Source organism: Bos mutus, chromosome 3 (genome assembly GCF_027580195.1).
Source record: "Bos mutus isolate GX-2022 chromosome 3, NWIPB_WYAK_1.1, whole genome shotgun sequence".
Lineage (NCBI taxonomy): Eukaryota > Metazoa > Chordata > Mammalia > Artiodactyla > Bovidae > Bos > Bos mutus.
Window position 1 is genome coordinate 103,669,948 of NC_091619.1, and position 16,797 is coordinate 103,686,744.

A 16,797-nucleotide genomic window follows, 5' to 3' on the forward strand; every position below is an offset into this window, starting at 1 on the left:
CTCCCACTGGCTCTGCTTGCGTGCGTCTGTTTCCACAGGTGCTTGTCGCTGCAGGTGCCCCTCCGCACGCACGTGGATGTTTCTATTTTTGCACCTGTCTCTCTCCATGTATCTCTCTGTGGGGCCCTGGTTGTGCACGGATCTAGGTGTCTGCGTTCAGCGAAGAGGTGAGGCCAGGTCCAACACTCAGGCACCGGGAAGGGGGTCAGGCCTACAGACGGTACACCCCAGGCAGCGGTGTAAGTGTGTGTGTGTGTGTGCGTGCCTGCGTGCGCACAGAGACGCCAGGAAGCTGGGTAAACACGAGTGAGGAGTTCCTGCTGACAGACGGTGCCGCCGCTCCGGGACCCCGCGAGGCGTCTCCATCTGTCCGCCTCCCTGGTGCAGCCCCCTCCCTCTGGCCCAGACTCCGCCTCAGGCATCCCGAGCTGAGCTGGACAAAGAGACCTGTGTGTGCTTTGTAGGGGGCGGCAGCAGCCTCCCTCCCCCACTGGCCTAGGCTGATCCCCTGTCCACCCCCACCCTAGCCTCATCCATCAGGCCTCAGCTCCAACCAGCCTCACCTTCCCACTGTCTCCCTCCCCTCCCCCAGCCCTAACTCGGGCAGCCCCTCCCTCCCTCCCCACAAAAAGCTCTCCCTGGCTGCTCATGCTCAAGTGTTCCCTACTTCTGCATTTCCCTCCTCCTTCAGGAAGCCACCAAGATAGCACTGATCCAACTGCATTCCTGCTGTGGGGACCTGGGCCAAGCTCTTGTCCCTGTCTGAGCCTTAGGCTCCAAACACCCACCCCCCGGCCCCCGCACCCTTTCTCTGCCCAGTGAGGATGGCAGAGAAGAAATCAGGGTTCCCACTGCAGTATCTAAAGACCAGTGTATATGCACACGTGTGTCCCCAACCCAGGTACACAGATCTGTGGGCAGACCCTGGGAATGTGTGCGCCCTAACTGCATGCAGGCAGAATACACAAAGAGCTGTAGAGGCTTCCCAGTACCTCTGAGGTCCACTAAAGTCCCCACGGGTTTTTCTTTTCTTCGCGGGGACCCTTTTATCAGAGGATGGACCGACCTTTGCCTCAGAGGGACACACTGCAAAAACCTGGCCAGGGGCAGATGTGGGGACCTCTCCGCTCTGTGCGCACTGAGGGGGCAGCCCCCAGCTAGGCGTCGATTGAGCGGGAAGGAATCTGGGCTCCCTAGAGTTGGGGAGTAGGGTCTTGAGTAGGGGTGTTGTGACTCAGCTCAGGAGGGGACGGGAGGGGTCGCAGCGGCTCGGACCGCGGATGCGCGCACCGCTTGGACTCGCAAGCGCCGCCTTTCCGCCGAGGCGCCGGCTCTCCGCCGTTGCCATAGTTACCAGGAGGTCTGGAGTGGGGAGGGACCCTTCCTCCCGCGGCGCTGCGCAGCCCCGCCGCCCTCAGGATGGATTTTGAGCGGACTCGGCGTGACCAGTCTGTGCCGGTGTTGGAAAGTGGTGCGTGCCGGCGGGTGGCCGTGTGTGGAGCAGTCGTGTTCGTTTTGCAGAAATAAAAACGCGGCGGCGTTGTGTGCAGGGGTCTGCGATGGAGCGCCCAGCCAGAAGCCCAGCCGGCAGAGGGCGTGGTATGGGAGCAGGATGGTGGCTGGCTCCCGCAGGGCCATCCCGAGCCCAGCGCCCACACCCTGCCCAATGTGGGGTCCCACCACCTGGTCTCATCCCAGCCCCACCTCGACTTAACTCTGTGGCCTTGGCAGGTTCCTGGATCTCTCTGCGCCTGCATTTGCTCATATACTTTACACAGTTTCAGTAAAGATTAGATCAGTTTGTAAGGCATTTTAATGCATTATCTGGAACTAGGAAGTGCTCCATAAACCTGACCTTTATCCCTCTACCTGGGCCTCTGTTTTCCCCGTTGTTGATGGGTTTGAAGTGATCATGTGATGCCAGCCTGAGGAGGAATTTGCCCTGGTCCTTAGCGTGAGTGGTTCAGGGTACAGTGACCCCAAGCTCCTGCGGTTCAAGGTACAGGGGTTATGTGAAGAGGATAAACGTGACAGTCTGATGGTCGGTCAGTGTACACCAGCCTGCCCAGGACTCAGCTTGGCCAGACGGGCACAGGTGTCAGTAAGTGGCTGCTGTCCTTGGCTATATTTGAATGTGCCTGGGGGTGGGGGTGCTCCACCAAGTGAGTGTGGAAGGAAGAGCCAACAGCAGGTCATTCCTGAAGGGCTGGAGTCCTCCTGTGAGACACGCTCCCCCCACCAAGGTGCAGAACTGCAGCCTTCCGACTTGTGCCTGGAAGCCTAGTTGGCACAAGGGACTGGCTTTTGGGTCCCGCTGTTTTATGGACTCTTCACACATGCCGGTTTTAGGCTCTGGCGGCTATGCCTCAGGGATGATCTGAGCCAAGGACGGAGCCATTGAGGGCACGATAATTGAGGGAGGAAAATTAATTGTCCTTAATTTGGCACGATCCCAAAGACTTTCCCCGTGTTAGGAATTCAGAATACATTCCCAGGACACAGGGCTGCAGATGTATGTACTTCTTCCCTTCTCCTTGATCAGCACCTTGTGGGTAGAGATGGAGGCCCACTGACTCCTGGGCCCTAACTCTGGCAGGCCCTGCCCCGCTACCACTCCACTGCTCAGGAGGGCTGAGCAGGTAGAATTGAGGCCTGGGAAGAACTAGACTGGTGCCCCAGTGGGCTGGGATGGCTCCAACAGCCCAGAGTGTCCCCCGGCTGTTGGGGAGTCCAGGAAGGGTGGAAGTGGATGGAGCCCTGCCTGGGCCTTCCTGGAAAAGCTAGTGGCGGCAGGACCAAAGGAAGCTGTTTCCCTGCTTGGTGCATCCCAAGTCCTGCTTTCATTTCCATCCTCCCTTTTCTTGCCACGGTTAACATTTTCCTTTTAAAAATCAGAGCTAAAAGTCAGGATGCTGTGGCATCATATTTACAGCCAAACAGACGCTGGATTCATGTCTGGAATTTATAGGGCTGCAGGTGGGGAGATGTTCTGCCAGCTACCTAGAGAAGCTGGGGAGGTGACTCCTACTGGTCCCCGCCCCTTCCCCCGACAGGGTCACAGTCCCTTAGGGATGCTTAGGCAGCTGGAGCCTTGGCAGAGCGCCCCCTGGGGTGTGGCAGCAGAGAGAGGAATGTCTTGCCCTTGCCTGCTGGGGCTCCTCCAGCTTCCTCTCCTGCCTGCCCACCAGTCACCTCTCCTGGGTCTCTGGGGGGACCAGCCCTGCCAGCCTCTACCTTCCTCCTTTCTGAGGATGCCACTTGCCTTTTCCCTGGTATGGGAGCTGACCTCAGCAAACATCCCCGCACACTCGAGCTGGGCCTGTGGGAGGGAGATGGGTGTGGTGCTGGCCTCCCCAACCACGGGGCCCCGCTCCTCTATCAAGAAACTGACAAAGGACAGGGTTCCCATTCCCCTACTGGGTGTGCAGCCCGGCATCCACACTGGTGGAGAGGCTCTGCCGAACCACCACACTCACTCTGTGGTTTGCTCCTGGCAAGGGGCGCCTCTCACCAGACAGGAAGGGGGCCCCAGGCCCAAGTCTTGGTACTTGCCTGCCCTGGTGGCCCAGCCCTTGCTATTATAATAATGTCAGCCAGTAGTCCTTGGGTTCTGATTCTTTGTCCGATACTTTCCAGCACGTTATGTGCATCATTAGATGTAGTTTTCACGATGACTTTATAAGGAGGGCACTTGAACCTTGTTAATAGATAAAAATGGATAAAGGGAGAGGATTAGTAACACTCCCAGGTCGCAGAGCTAGTTAGTGATGGAGGCGGGAGCTCTACTTGGTCTGCACTTGTCCAGAGTCTGTGTTCAGCCCCATGTGCTCCCAAGGGTGGGGAGTGGGCAGCCTTGCCCCTGTCTGGGTCCCTCAGGGCTAATGCAGGAGTCCGTGTGCAGTGGGAGTAGGGGTGTGCTGCTGCGGTCCATCCCTGTTGCTCCTGTGGACATGACTGCTCTGTGAGCCCCCAACCACTGGCAAGCTGGGAGAAAGCAGTAGCCAAGGAGTTTTGCTTCCCTCATCAACTTTTGATGTCCTCACAGGGCTTTTTTTTTTTTTCCCTTTTTTAAATCTCTTCAGCCTCCACATGCTCAGGCCTGGGTTCCCAGGCCTGACCATGGCCTCCAGGGTCAGGACTGAGTAAGGAAGGAGGTTCAGGGTGGGCACCAGGGATTGAAGATGGGTCATTGGTAAGGCAAAGGGTGCCCAGAGTCAGGGCCAGAACCCAGGCGGTGACATGGGGCTCTGTCCCTGGTGGAGCTGAACGCTGGATGCAGGCAGCAGAAAGGACACTACCCACGCACACAAGAGGGTGGGGACTGGATGGCACAGGGAGCCTCTGGGCTGAGTTGTGGCTGGCGATGCCACTGTGGGAGCCATGGGCCCCCTACAGCCCAGTGTCCATGAAGCACATGCTTCTGTGGCCAGGAGAGGCTCAAAACTTATTTTCCCAGGGCCTGGAGAGGTAAGTACTCATGTCTGCAGTCTGAGGCCTACTTCTCAGACCTGTAAACTCCCTGGCGGGACACGGTGGGCTCCCTGGCAGCTCGCTGACCCCGTGAAGGGCACAGCTGGGTAGTAGGGCTCCAGACTCTGGTTCCTCACGTCAGGGCAGGCGTCGTACTTAGAATGCAGAAAAGAGAGGAGCCAAGGGTCACAGCCACTCTGGGAATCATGACGGTCCCATCCGGCAGGCAGTGCCAACCCTAACATGCACATCTGCTCTCTGTCTGCAGAGGAACAGCTGCCCCTTGGGTTCCCCTCCATCGACATGGGGCCTCAGCTGAAGGTGGTGGAGAAGGCCCGCACGGCCACTATGCTGTGTGCAGCAGGCGGGAATCCAGACCCTGAGATCTCTTGGTTCAAGGACTTCCTCCCTGTGGACCCCGCCGCGAGCAACGGCCGCATCAAGCAACTGCGTTCAGGTGAGCAGAGGGCTAGGGTCGAGGGGCCGCGCAGACTTCAGGAAAGGTGCTGGGCTGGACCCCAGCGCTTCTCTCTTGGGCCTGGGAGCTACGGGAGGCCTTGGCCTGGGTTGACCTTCCAGGGCTGAGCAGAGGGTACCTGGTGGGTGGGCCAGATACTGCTGTAGGCCCACCTGAGCTGCCCAGGAAGAGAGCTTGGCAGCGAGGGCTGCTCATCAGTGATTCCTTCACCTTCCTGGGACTGTCCGACTCCACACTACAGCCCGCCTCTGCACCTGGAGGTACGAGTGTCTTTCCCAGCCTGTGTTGGGCTCTGCAAAGGTGCTCTGTGGGCATTCATCCTCCACCTTCCCTGGAGCCCGGCCTGAGAGAGGGGCCCGGACAGTGCTTCTCTGTGCTTCTCTGGACGTCAGGGAAAGAGGCCAAAGATGTCTGATTCATCAGGCTTCCAAAGGCTGGACCTCAGAGGCTTGCAGCCAGGGGGATGTTCAGCCATCCTTTGGCCACCCGGGCCACCCGTCTCCTCTGGATGTCTCAGTCGAGCCAGCTTGGAGCCCTGTGAGCAAGGATACTGCCTTGAAACCGGGCGGGAGGTGTCGCCCCGTCGATCGATCTGCCTGCGAGGCTCCCGCCAGGATAATTGATTCCGTTTTTGTGGGAAGGGAGCCTTGGAATCCGCTTGGCTGCAGCTCTGCATCTGCCGCCAGTGCAGGCTGGGCTGGTCAACCTCAGTCCAGGAGCCCTCCTGCCAGCTGTGGGATGGTAGGCTCGGGCCGGGTGGCCAGCACCAACGTACCCATCAGCTGCGGTGTCAACACCGCAAAGGAGGTCATAACCCTAACCCCTCTCAGAGCCTTGCCGGCTACAGAGGTGTCATGTCACCCCCTGGGGTGCCAGCCCCTCCACACCAGCTCCCGCCGGGTGGGCGCCCCCATGGTGCCCAGGGAAGGAGGAAGGGATGAACCACCCAGCAGGGACAGGATTCTGGTCCCAGCTGCGGCCGCCTGAGACAGCCTACGAAGTGTTAGCTCATTTAATTTAATTAAAACTCAACAAGATGGAGGCAGCTGTAGCGCAGTTAATTAAAACAGCCATAATCAAGGCAGGAAACAGGCCGCCAGCGTTCGCGGCCGCTGCCCAGTGTGGCACAGCGGCTGCCACGGTTCGGCTCCTCTGCGTGTCCCCGCAGCCCCCAGGCAGGCTCCCCAAGCAACCAGATGGTCCTCCCCGCAGGCCTGGCCTCCGCCCGGCACTGTCTGTGGCAGCAGTTCCGGGAAGGCACGCCGTCTCGCGTGTTCCGTTTGTTAAGTATTTATGTGGCGCCTGCTGTGTGCCGGGCTTGGTGCCACCCATTCACGGCCCCATGAGTCAGCTCGTGCATGGTATGCTGCTCACTGGCCTCCTCAGCCTCTCAGCAGCCACCCTGCCTCCCTCTCAACCCACTCGCTCCCCGGTTGCCCCGGCTTCCCTCTTTTCCAAGCGCCCCTTCTCTGCTCGGCAGCCCGGTCTGCTCATTCCTCCGGGCAGGGAGCGCGTGAGCCCTGCTCTTGCCCCGTAGACAGAGCTCTTCCCCCAGCTGGCTTACCCACCCCTGTAGCTTCAGGTTCCATCTGTCTCCACGCCTGCAAGTCCCTGTTCTGTCATTCTAACCCAAACATCCTGCTGGAGTCCTAGACTAAAAAAAGCCCTCTGGCTTCTGGGTGTTACCCTGACCGTGAAGGGTGCTAACTCCTTTCCGAACAGTGGTGCCCTGCTTCCACTGACCCTCTCTCTGTGAGTGGCAGCCCCTCTAACCCGGAACTTAGGACATACCCCAACTCCTGCTCTATATAAGGAGCTCCCTAACCCTCTTGATTGGTCACCCACATGGCTTTCACGTTGGTCCTCTTTTCTCCTCCTGTATCCCAGGTCACTGGACACTGCTTTCCAAGCTCTCCCCTTGAATCCGTCCTGCAGCACTGGCAGAGTTTCCTGTCTGTGCCCCGTATGCTCTGATGGCCTCGGTGGCATCTCGTTGCCTCCGTGGTCACGTGCACACTCCTGAACAGGCACACACAGCCCTTCTCACTCTTCCCTAGCTCACATCTCTAGCTTCTTCTCATCAGGTCCTGGCTTCACCCACTAGCTTCTTGGCCTCACTGAAGTTATTTAACTTTGAGCTTCAGTTTCTCATCTTTAAAAAGGAGTTACAGTGAGGATTAAGTGAGGCAGTGGCAGTGAGAGCTATAGTTGACTGGCCTGTGAGGAGGGTTCTGTGAATGGGGCTCTTTGTAGCTCCAGTCACTCCCCAATTTGTACCGAGTCCCCCAACCACATCCTCACCCTCTGCTCACATTCACTAGAACGTGAAGCCCCCCTTCTCTGCGTGAGGCCCACTCCTTTGGGACTCGCCTTGCTATGTGTTGTCACCATCTGGCTCCAGCTCTGGTCACTTAGGCTGGGTGTTCTGCAGGGAGGGCCTGGGGTTGGCTCCTGCCTGCAAGGGCCTGGCAGGTGACCAGCACAAGCCCAGCTCTAGGACAGATATCTCTGAGCCCTGAGGATAAACGATTTACTGATTTTGGGCCCTGTCCTTGCAGACCTGCTTCTCAGGTCCAGGGAAACCTTTCTTGTTTGACCTTTCCTGCCACCTGAAAGCGGTGACCTAAGGGTAATGGCCCAGGATCCAGCTTCTGGGATGGCATCTGAGGGGGCCTCAGTCATCCCACTTGCTCAATAATCAGACTCTTTCCATCACTGCTTGACCCTGGTCCTGACCCTTGACCCAGTAGCTGATGCCCCTGGCCTGTACGGTTTAGAAGGGTGTGGAACTGTGCCGGGCACATCTGACAGGGGCGTCCCTGATGGAGTGGAATAGCCCCGAGCACTCAGCTTTTACAGGGACCTCACAGTTTACGCATCACCAACCGTTTACAAAGTGCTTTTCTGCCTTTGGTTGCACTTGACTCTCTTGCAACCATGAGAAGTAGGGCAGTTTGTGATTATCAGGCCTGCTTTACAGGCGAGTTAGGGAGTCACCCACCCGGGATCACGTGGAGATCCGAGGCTGGGGATATCCCCTGGGACTGCATCTAGGGCCTTCTACTATCGCATCTGACTAAACTGGGGCCTGGGGAGAGGCTGGGCCCTGCCAGGGCCCCAGAGCGCCACAGCCTCGTCTTCTCCGAACCTCAGGCCCTCCCCGACTGTACCCAGAACTCCTCAGGTGTCTGCGGACTGAGCCCCATCACATGGCATCAGAGCGTGGCTGCCTGGAGCAAAAGCATGAGACAAGTGCGTATGCCCAGGCACGACCCCTGCTCAACAGGTGCTTTCTTCTCCAAAGTGACGTCACCTGCTGCCACAGCCTGTGCCTCTTGAAGGATTTGAACTTGAGACCCGGTGTGGGCCCCAGAGGAATGGGCACAAACTCAGGGAGAGTGGAAGTCAGTCAGGAGTGGGCAGCATCACTGGAGCCAAGACGGGGCTGACCACCAGGTGGGGACTCCAGACCACTGCTGTGGGCCCCCACGCTCTGCCAAGTCCGGAAGGAGCACTGGGACACCTCAGTGCTGCACTCATCCCACGGCCTGAGTGTATATGCCACCATCCCCATCACCGTGGAGGACCACTTGCCCACACTGTCCGCTGCTCAGCCAGACACCTGAGCCTGGATGCCAGCATCTGGCTGCAGAAAGGCCCACCGGCCCAGACAGGTGGGCCTGAGGGCTGCAGCCCCCATTCCGTCCTAGCACCAGCTGGTCTGCCAGGAGGGCCTGCTGCCAGCAACAGTCCCTTTTATCCGAACACTCTGGCACCCCTCAGGGGTAGTGTGGGTCTGAGGGACCCTCCAGTCTCCCACACCCATCACGGAAAATGGAAAAGACAAATTCTTTCAGTTTGGTGGGGAAACGGCTTTCCAGAGAGGCCCAGAGTCTTGTCACACAGCAGGTTCGGTTTTGGGATTACTGAGGCCAGAGCTAGGGGTCCCAGCCCTGGAGCATTTAGGTGGCCACCCCTTCCCCTCCCTTTCCCTCTCCCCCTCCCATGTCAGACCTGCACTGTAGTAGATCAGCCTGTGGACATTGTGGTCTCAGGACCCCTGGTTGTAAATGTCAGAGGATCTCCAAGAGCTTTTGTTTGTGTGGATTATTTATCAGTATTTGCCATATTAGATGTTAAGACCAAGAAAATTTTAAGTATTTATTAATCCACTTTAAAATAATTTTAAAATCCATTACGTGTTAACATAAACAACATTTTTTTTAATGGAAAATAATTATATTTTGTGAAACAAAAGCGTTCAGTGAGAAGAGCGGCCCTGTTTTACACTTTTACAAATCTCTTTAATTTGGGGTTTAATAGAAGGCAGCTGGATCCTCCTGTCTGCTTCTGTCTTTGGTCTATTGTGATATCACATCCTGATGCCTCCAGGAGACTCCCTGTTTGTTTATGAGAGAACAGGAATGAAAAAGACCAAAAGCTTCTCAGTAATGTGAAAATGGCTTTGACCTTGCAGACCCCTGAAAGGGCCTCAGGGACCCTGAGGGTCCATGAAGCATGCCCGGAGGATCACCGGGAAGATGACTCTCCCTGGACCGTCTCTGTGCGCCTCACACACTGCCCAGGGCCCAGCGCTGCCTTCGCCTTCTCTGCAGCCTCTGAGTCTGCAGGAGGCAGCCTGGTCCAGTGGGAAGGCTGTGAGCCAGCCCTGGTTGGTTCCTGCCACCTCGTAAGCTGTGTGACCTGGGGCTTCGAGCACTTGATGTTCCTCAGCCTCTATTTCCTCATTCTTGCGGACATGGATAATTCCTCCTCAGTGGGTGTCAGGTTCAATGAGCTGTAATCAGTGTTTGTCTCCAGCACACTGCTTTCCCCAGGAGTGGGCAGAGAGGGGCAGGGTCGACAGTGCTGACCTGGACCTGCCCATAGGTCCCCGCTCCTCTGGATGGGGCAGCCGGAGAGAGGGGCCGCTGTTGGGGAGGGAGCCAGTCTAGACCTGATAATAGCCCCGCACCGGGTGTTTGCAGGGTGAGCCTCTGGCCCTCTAGGCTGCTGATTCCCAGGGTTACAAGGCAATGAGCAGGCAAAGGGGTGTGAGGCATGGCCTCTGCCTCTCACCAGCCAGGTTGGGGGTACTCTGCAGGTCACTCTGTTCAGCAGGGTTGAGTGACCTCACAGGGATCTGCCACCCGATGGTGAGGAGGGGGCTGGTGTGTGTGTTTGTAGGGGGCTGGTCTGGAAGTGGCCTGAAGTGAGCCCTCCCTTTAGCCCTTTCTTCTGTCTGCTTAAATGCTTTGCTTTGGGTAAGTCCTCTGTTTTGAAATCCTACTCAATCTTGTGCACTTCAGGGACACCCTTCAGGGGTCCCTGCAGGGTGGGGTTATCACCTCTTCTCTTCACTTTCCCCCTCCATTGACCTCAGCCAGTGGGGTCTGCAGGAGCCCTGCCTCACCGTCCTGATTCCTGCCACCCCCCAGCCCTTCTGACCCAGCCTCAGTTGCCCCCCTCCTCAGAGCCATGCCAGTGACCTGGGGAACACAGCTTCGCCTCCACGCAGCTGGCGCTTGCTCACATACCACCTGCAGCGGCCTTAGCCAGACCTCAGTTTCTCCGTGTATTTATTAAGGCCCTCTCTCGCGTTTTATTTTATCTGATTTGGCTTTTTGTGGCTTTCCTTCCTTTTGTACTAATGCTTCTCTCTGATCTTATTTGCATTCAAATTACCTCGCCAGGTGGTTCACCAATCAGAGGTAAGAATGCTGTCCGTGCATCTCGCCACGCCACGCCTCGCCACGCCACGCCGTCACCACCACTCCATCCCGTCCCGTCCCGTCGTCACCTCCCCCATCCCCACCTCTCCAGCCTCCTCATCTCCAGCTCCGGCCCCTCAGCACCACCGGCCACCACACACATCCACTCTCAGCCATCCCCTCCTGTGACTCATCCATTCCAAGTCTGGATTGTGGACATAACTCGGCTCTTCCCCGCCTTGGGGCTGCAAGCCCACCGACCAGGCCTTCTAGGCCAGCCCCGCAGACAGAAGGGGCTCTGCTGACTCCTACAGGGAAGCCGGGCCCTGGTCTTCAAGGCTGGCCAGAGATGGAGAATCTTCCCATGAGGTGGGGGAGCATGACCAAGCCTTGCCTTCCATCTCTAGAACCTCCTTGGTCTTGGGGCCTTCAGTCATTGCTAGCTCCCCCTTCAACATCCAGCCCTGTGGTAGAGTGAGGCTCCCCCTGTAAATCTCTCAGTCCAGCAAACGCTGGGAAGGACTGGCAGTTAAGACTAACACAGAGGCTGGAAAGCCAACAGAAATCAACAGGGTCCTGGGTAGCCTGATCCCCTGACCTGTGCTTTCATGCTGCAGGACCCTACATTCAGGGATTCCAAGCCCAGACTGGACTCAAAGATCCACGAAGAGCCATGTTCAAGTTTGACTCAACTTCGTGTCCTTTGAAAACTCAGTTTCTCTCTCTTGAAAGTCTGTTTCCTCCTGTTTAGGCTGAGGCCAGGGACCCACCTCATGGGGCATGATGACTAGAGCAGAGGGAGAGGATTGGGTATGGTCTGGCCCAGAGCAGACATCCTGTAAAATGGTGGCTTCTGTAGTGTTTGTATTCACATCGCTTTCTCCCCGCCTCTCAGTATCCTTGGGCACCTCTAGACCCTCAGAGTTCAGGGCCAGGCTGTTTTCAGAACAGAAGATGGGGCCAGGCCCCCACTGCCGGCTCATGGTATTGGTTCCAGACTTGGGGGTTTCTGTGTGCAGTAGTCTCAGGGTCTGCGTGGGGTCCCCTGACCAGTCCTGGTTCTTAATGCAGGGGAGCCTCCTCCTCCACCCAGAATCCCACCCAGGTACCACTTCCTGCTCTCACCTGTGGCACCAGCTTCCAGGACTCTCCTCTACCCTCAGCTGAACTGACCTTCGTACAGCCCCCTCTCCCCTTGGCCAGGGGCCTGACCCCCATTTGCTTGAATGAGCGTTTTCTGTGACAGCGTCCATCCATCCCATAAACATGACCTGTTGGGTGCCCGTCAGGGCTGTTCTCGTAGGAGCTGGGTATTTGGCATGTGTCCTGGGTCCTCATGCTCCCTGATGCTGGTGGGGAGGGCTGACCAGGACCACAGAGCAGGCCAGCCCTTTCTCCCTCTGCGTTGGGGTCGAGCCTAAGCATTGCTCTCCCCACCTCCCGTGTTCATAGCCCCTCCTGCTGCCCAGCATTTGGGTGATGAAAGAGAGGTATTGGGGGTGAAGAGGCTGTTACATGCTACAGCTCAGACCTGCAGTGGGACCCCGCCCCCTGGAGCCTGGGCCCCGAGAGCTCCTCGTGGCTCCTGTCCCATTGGGTCAGGCGGGATCAGGCAGTTCTGTCTGCGTCCTGTGTGGGTGTAACTGTCAGCCGGCCTGGGCTCTGGGAGGGGTAGGTCTGTGTAGGCAAGGGTTTCTGTCAGGCTGTGTCCTGTGGGGTTGTTAACTGTCCCTTGGAGCGTCCTGCGTGGGTGTGACTGTCTGTCAGCTTGTTCCAGGGAGCAGGTGTTGCTTGTGCCTTGGGGTGTTCTGTCATGACGGTTCGCCCGGTGTGCCCTCTCCAGCAGCAGTGTTCTTAGGCGCTTACTGCCCGGGCTGGAGGTGGCCAAGTTCTGGTTTCGCCCCCACCCCCCACCTCGCCCTCGCCTTGGCCTCCCCTACCTGGTACCTGGACCTGCCAGGACTGGTCCCAGCCCTTTCCTCCGCCCTCTGTGAGGGTCATTTTCAGCGCCCACCTTCTACCCCCACCCCCACGTCCGGCTCCTATCTGTCCGTCTGCGGCCAGAGCAGCCCTTTCGGGCGCTGGCCTGAGTGGGAGCTGCAGCCTCCATTAGCCTCCTGAATTATGCAGGAGCCGCGGTGGGTCGAAGCACTTTAGCAGGGACCAGGCTGAGGAGAGGAGCCGGAATGGGTGGGGCTGGCGGGGGTGGAGGTGAGGGCGGGGAGGAGGGGTGCTGTGAGCAGAGGCTGCTGGGCACTAGGCCTGCAGGGCCAGCCCTTCCTTCCTGTGGGTTCTGGTGGGCGGTAGAATCTCAGGTCTTGCCCGAGGAGGGCATCGCACGCTCGTGGGTTCCAAGCTGCTCCCACCCACGCCTGGCTCCATGATGCTCTGATTGGGGATGCTCATTAGCAAACAGGCTCCAGTACTGTGTACTGGCCAGAGCGTGGCAGATGCTTGGTGGAGTTGGGGGATGGGGTGGAGCCCCTGGCCGAGCCCACAGGCCCGGCTAGACCTCGAGTGGAGAGGGCTTGCTATCTGGAGCATGACCTTCAGTTCTGTCCAGGAGGCCTCTGGGCTTGTCAGGGAGAGCTTCCCAGAAGCAGCACCTGTACCAGGTGTGGCCCTGATGCCTGCCACATCTGGTCGACCCGAGCCTCAGGTGTTGTCGAGACCCCTCCTCAGGTTCCAGGCCAGACCGCCGTCTCTGTGTCCCCACAGGTGCCTTGCAGATTGAGAGCAGCGAGGAGTCGGACCAAGGCAAGTACGAGTGTGTGGCGACCAACTCTGCAGGCACTCGTTACTCGGCCCCTGCCAACCTATACGTGCGAGGTAAGGACTCAGGTGGTGCCCAGCTCTGCCTGACTCAATGGAGCAAGCCGCAGTAGCCGGGCTTGCTGCCCAGAACCTTGGTGTGGACCATCGGGCTGCCATGGGCCTTGTCTCTCCTCCTTTTCACCTCTCTGCAGCAGCCATAGCAGCAGCAGCAGCTCCCACTGGGCAAGCTCCTAACATCCACCCGACTTTGCCTTCCTCCCGCAGGCCCTTTGGGAACAGCTACTCTTGGGAGCATTTGTATCTCTTATAGGTCCTGCCTCATGGGCTTGGAGCCCCATGAGAGTCTAGAGCCTTTCCAGCAGACTGTGTGTGTGTGTGTGTATGAACATATTCACACCTGCCTGGTCGTCCTTGAGTCTGTCCTGCCCGGCCCAGCAGGGTGGGCTTCAGGCCAGGTGTACCTGCCTTCTGACCAGGTTTGCCTTGGCGCTTCCTGGGGGAGGAGCCAGGTGTGCCTTGTCATCAGCCAGGACCCTTGTGTAGGGGGGTGAGGCCCAGGCAGCTTTGAGCCCCTGCAGGTGGGCACCTCATGCGTTTGAGGTATTTCTCGCTGGGACTAAGCGGGTCACGTGTTCACAAGTCCAGGTGCCCAGCAGAGAGGGTCTGGGGCTGTTTTGGCCTGTCCAGTCTCTGTTATGCTCATAGCCCAAGGGGAACCAAAGCTGGCCACCTGCCCCTTCCTGAGAACACTCTGGGTTTTGTGTGCACAGTGTCCAGGAGGGGCCTTTGGCACCCCTCCTACCTCTACCATCCCCCCAGTTAATCCTCCTTCACAGATGGGCGTCATGAAAAGTGAAACCGTCTCCCCTCGGGGGATTTCTAAAGGAAAGTGGATGCCGCTTCTTTGCAGTGATGATTTCATCACGCTAAGTGCTTAGTATAGCATCACAGCGGGCGTCGTCTGCCTGTCCGCCCAGGCCAAGCGCGGGGCAGGGCGGACACAGTGCCCTGTCCCACCTTTCAGGGCCACGTGGTCAGACAGACCAGAGAGAATTAGGCCATCAACCATGAGCTTATTAAGGGGCTGTGCTGTCAGTGCACAAGATCCCAAGAGGCCACAGGTGATGGGCAAATGGGGCTTCAGAGAGTGGCTGATGCCTCGTCAGAATTGGGGGCATGGGATGGGAGGTCCCCATTGGTCCCCTTCTCAGGTGTTCTGCTCTTCAGGGCTCACCGGAGCTGCCCCAGGGCCTGTCTTAAGGAGCAGCGTCAGGGCATGGAGGCCAGGAGCATGCAGGTCACCCAGATAGCCAAGATGAGTATGTCAGAAATTGCACGGCCTTCCCCCCACGCTGCCCCCAGCGGAGCTTCTGACCAATACACAAGGTCCTAATGAGTCCCCTCTGAGAGGAGCAACTGAACGACTCTCCTCAGAGACCTCCCTCCTCCACCCAGACTGTTCCAACTGCTGTGTGGGCCTGACCTAGCACTTCTTCCAGAAGACCATCGTGTTGAGACTGTGGAGTTTCGAGGCCTCAGCAGTGAAGTCCTTCACTGCATGTGGCTACACCAGGGAGAGGAGGGGCGGGCAGAGCTGCAGGCACCGTACTGAGGCAGGAGGCCCAGAGCTGGGGTGGCTGAGCTCCTCGTCGCCATCTTGGCTGTGCGGCGTTCTCTGAAGTCACCGTCACGCTGGCCTCAGCCCGAGGTGGGACAGTAGGTCTCTTTGGATGAGCTGAGCTCAGCTGCTGTAGCTGGTGGCTCGGGCTCTGATCAGGGGGCTCTTACCTCCTTGTCTGTGGGAACTTCACTGTCTGCACGTGATGGGCTCAGGCAGGACTCTTAACTGGTTCCTGCCATGGCCCATCCCCCACTCCCACGGGTCTTCCTGAACTGCCTTCCCGGACCCATTTCCACAGGCCTTTTGGGCTGGGAACATGGGTGTTCCTTTAGTTCTAGCCCCACTTGCTGCTGCTGCTGCTGCTGCTAAGTCGCTTCAGTCGTGTCCGACTCTGTGGGACCCCAGAGATGGCAGCCCACCAGGCTCCCCCGTCCCTGGGATTCTCCAGGAAAGAACACTGGAGTGGGTTGCCATTTCCTTCTCCAATGCATGAAAGTGAAAAGTGAAAGTGAAGTCACTCAGTCGTGTCCGACTCTTCTCGACCCCATGGACTGCAGCCTACCAGGCTCCTCCGTCCGTGGGATTTTCCAGGCAAGAGTACTGGAGTAGGGTGCCACTGCCCTCTCAGAATCCTAAAATAGGGACAGCCTCGCTTTGGTTGTTCCTCGCTCTTACTGGCACACACACACATTCCTGTGGGGCCAGTCCTCAGTCCGTCCCTAAGACGTGTCTGATAGCCAGGCCCCCACCTGAATCCGTACCCACCCTGCTTTGCAGAGAGAGATTTGCCCTGTACCCCTAGGACAGAACCCTAAGCTGTGCTGCTAGGACCCTGGCATCTGGGGTCCACCCCCGCTCCTCATCATGGTCTTGGCAGAGCCCCTGCTTTCTGCCCCAGCAGTGCTGAGAGCCCCATCAGCCCTTTACTTTTCTGGGACAGCCTCTGTGGTGCTGGCCACCAGCTCTGTATCCTGAACCCCTCTTGGGGGTGGGCACGCATGGAGAAAGCCCCCAGTGCTGGCCTGTGCCCGCCTGCTTCCCGGCAGAGCGGTGGTAAAGCTTCCTTCCAGACAGGGCACCTGTCACCCTCCAGGCCAGTGGGAGGCCGGCCCTGGGCTCAGCCTTAGCATCGAGGTCAGTGGGGACACCAGCTCAGGGTTTCTCAACCTCAGCACCATTGACATTTGAGACCAAGTAACCCTACACTCTGTGGGGCTGTCCTGTGCATTTTGGGGTGTTTACCGACCCACTGGATACAATAGCACCCCCTGGTCACCGCTCACAGGGTCTCCAGACCTTGCCCAGTGTAGCTTGGGGGAATCCTCTTCCCCACCATTACGAAACACTCTTCAGATGGACAGCCTCACTCTGGCTCTTGTCTCCATCCATCTCTAACTCTCTTCTGCCACGTCCATGGGGCCCGAAGTCATGTCTCCTCCTCGGATTTGGCTCCAGTGTCCACCTCACACGCCTCCTCTGTCCCGCAGACTAGGGGCCCCCTCTCTCAGACCCTAAGTGGCTGCATTTCATAGGCCTGTGCGTGTAGAGCTCCCAGCCCGGTGCTGGGCACACAGAAAGTGCTGGGCAGTCAGTAGCCGCTGCTGCCGCGGGGAAAACACCATGGGGGCTGCACCACCCAGTTTCGTCTGACTTTGCTCAGTTGCCTGCAGCTCCACCCACGGTCTAGCAGGCCCAGGCATGCCGGGTGGACCAGCCTTTCCATCCCACTACCTCCCCCAGTG

At 58.3% G+C, this 16,797-nt stretch overlaps 1 protein-coding gene across 2 annotated transcripts in view; it reads left to right on the plus strand.

Annotated features, from left to right (window-relative positions):
• PTPRF (protein tyrosine phosphatase receptor type F) overlaps positions 1 to 16,797 on the plus strand; it is an 84,295-nt gene that overhangs the window by 30,607 nt on the left and 36,891 nt on the right. For both annotated transcript variants that reach the window (XM_070368324.1, XM_070368325.1), the window contains exons 6-7: positions 4,739 to 4,927; positions 13,378 to 13,488. In XM_070368324.1, coding sequence (XP_070224425.1) covers positions 4,739 to 4,927; positions 13,378 to 13,488 — 300 coding nt within the window. The remainder of the gene's footprint in view (positions 1 to 4,738; positions 4,928 to 13,377; positions 13,489 to 16,797) is intronic.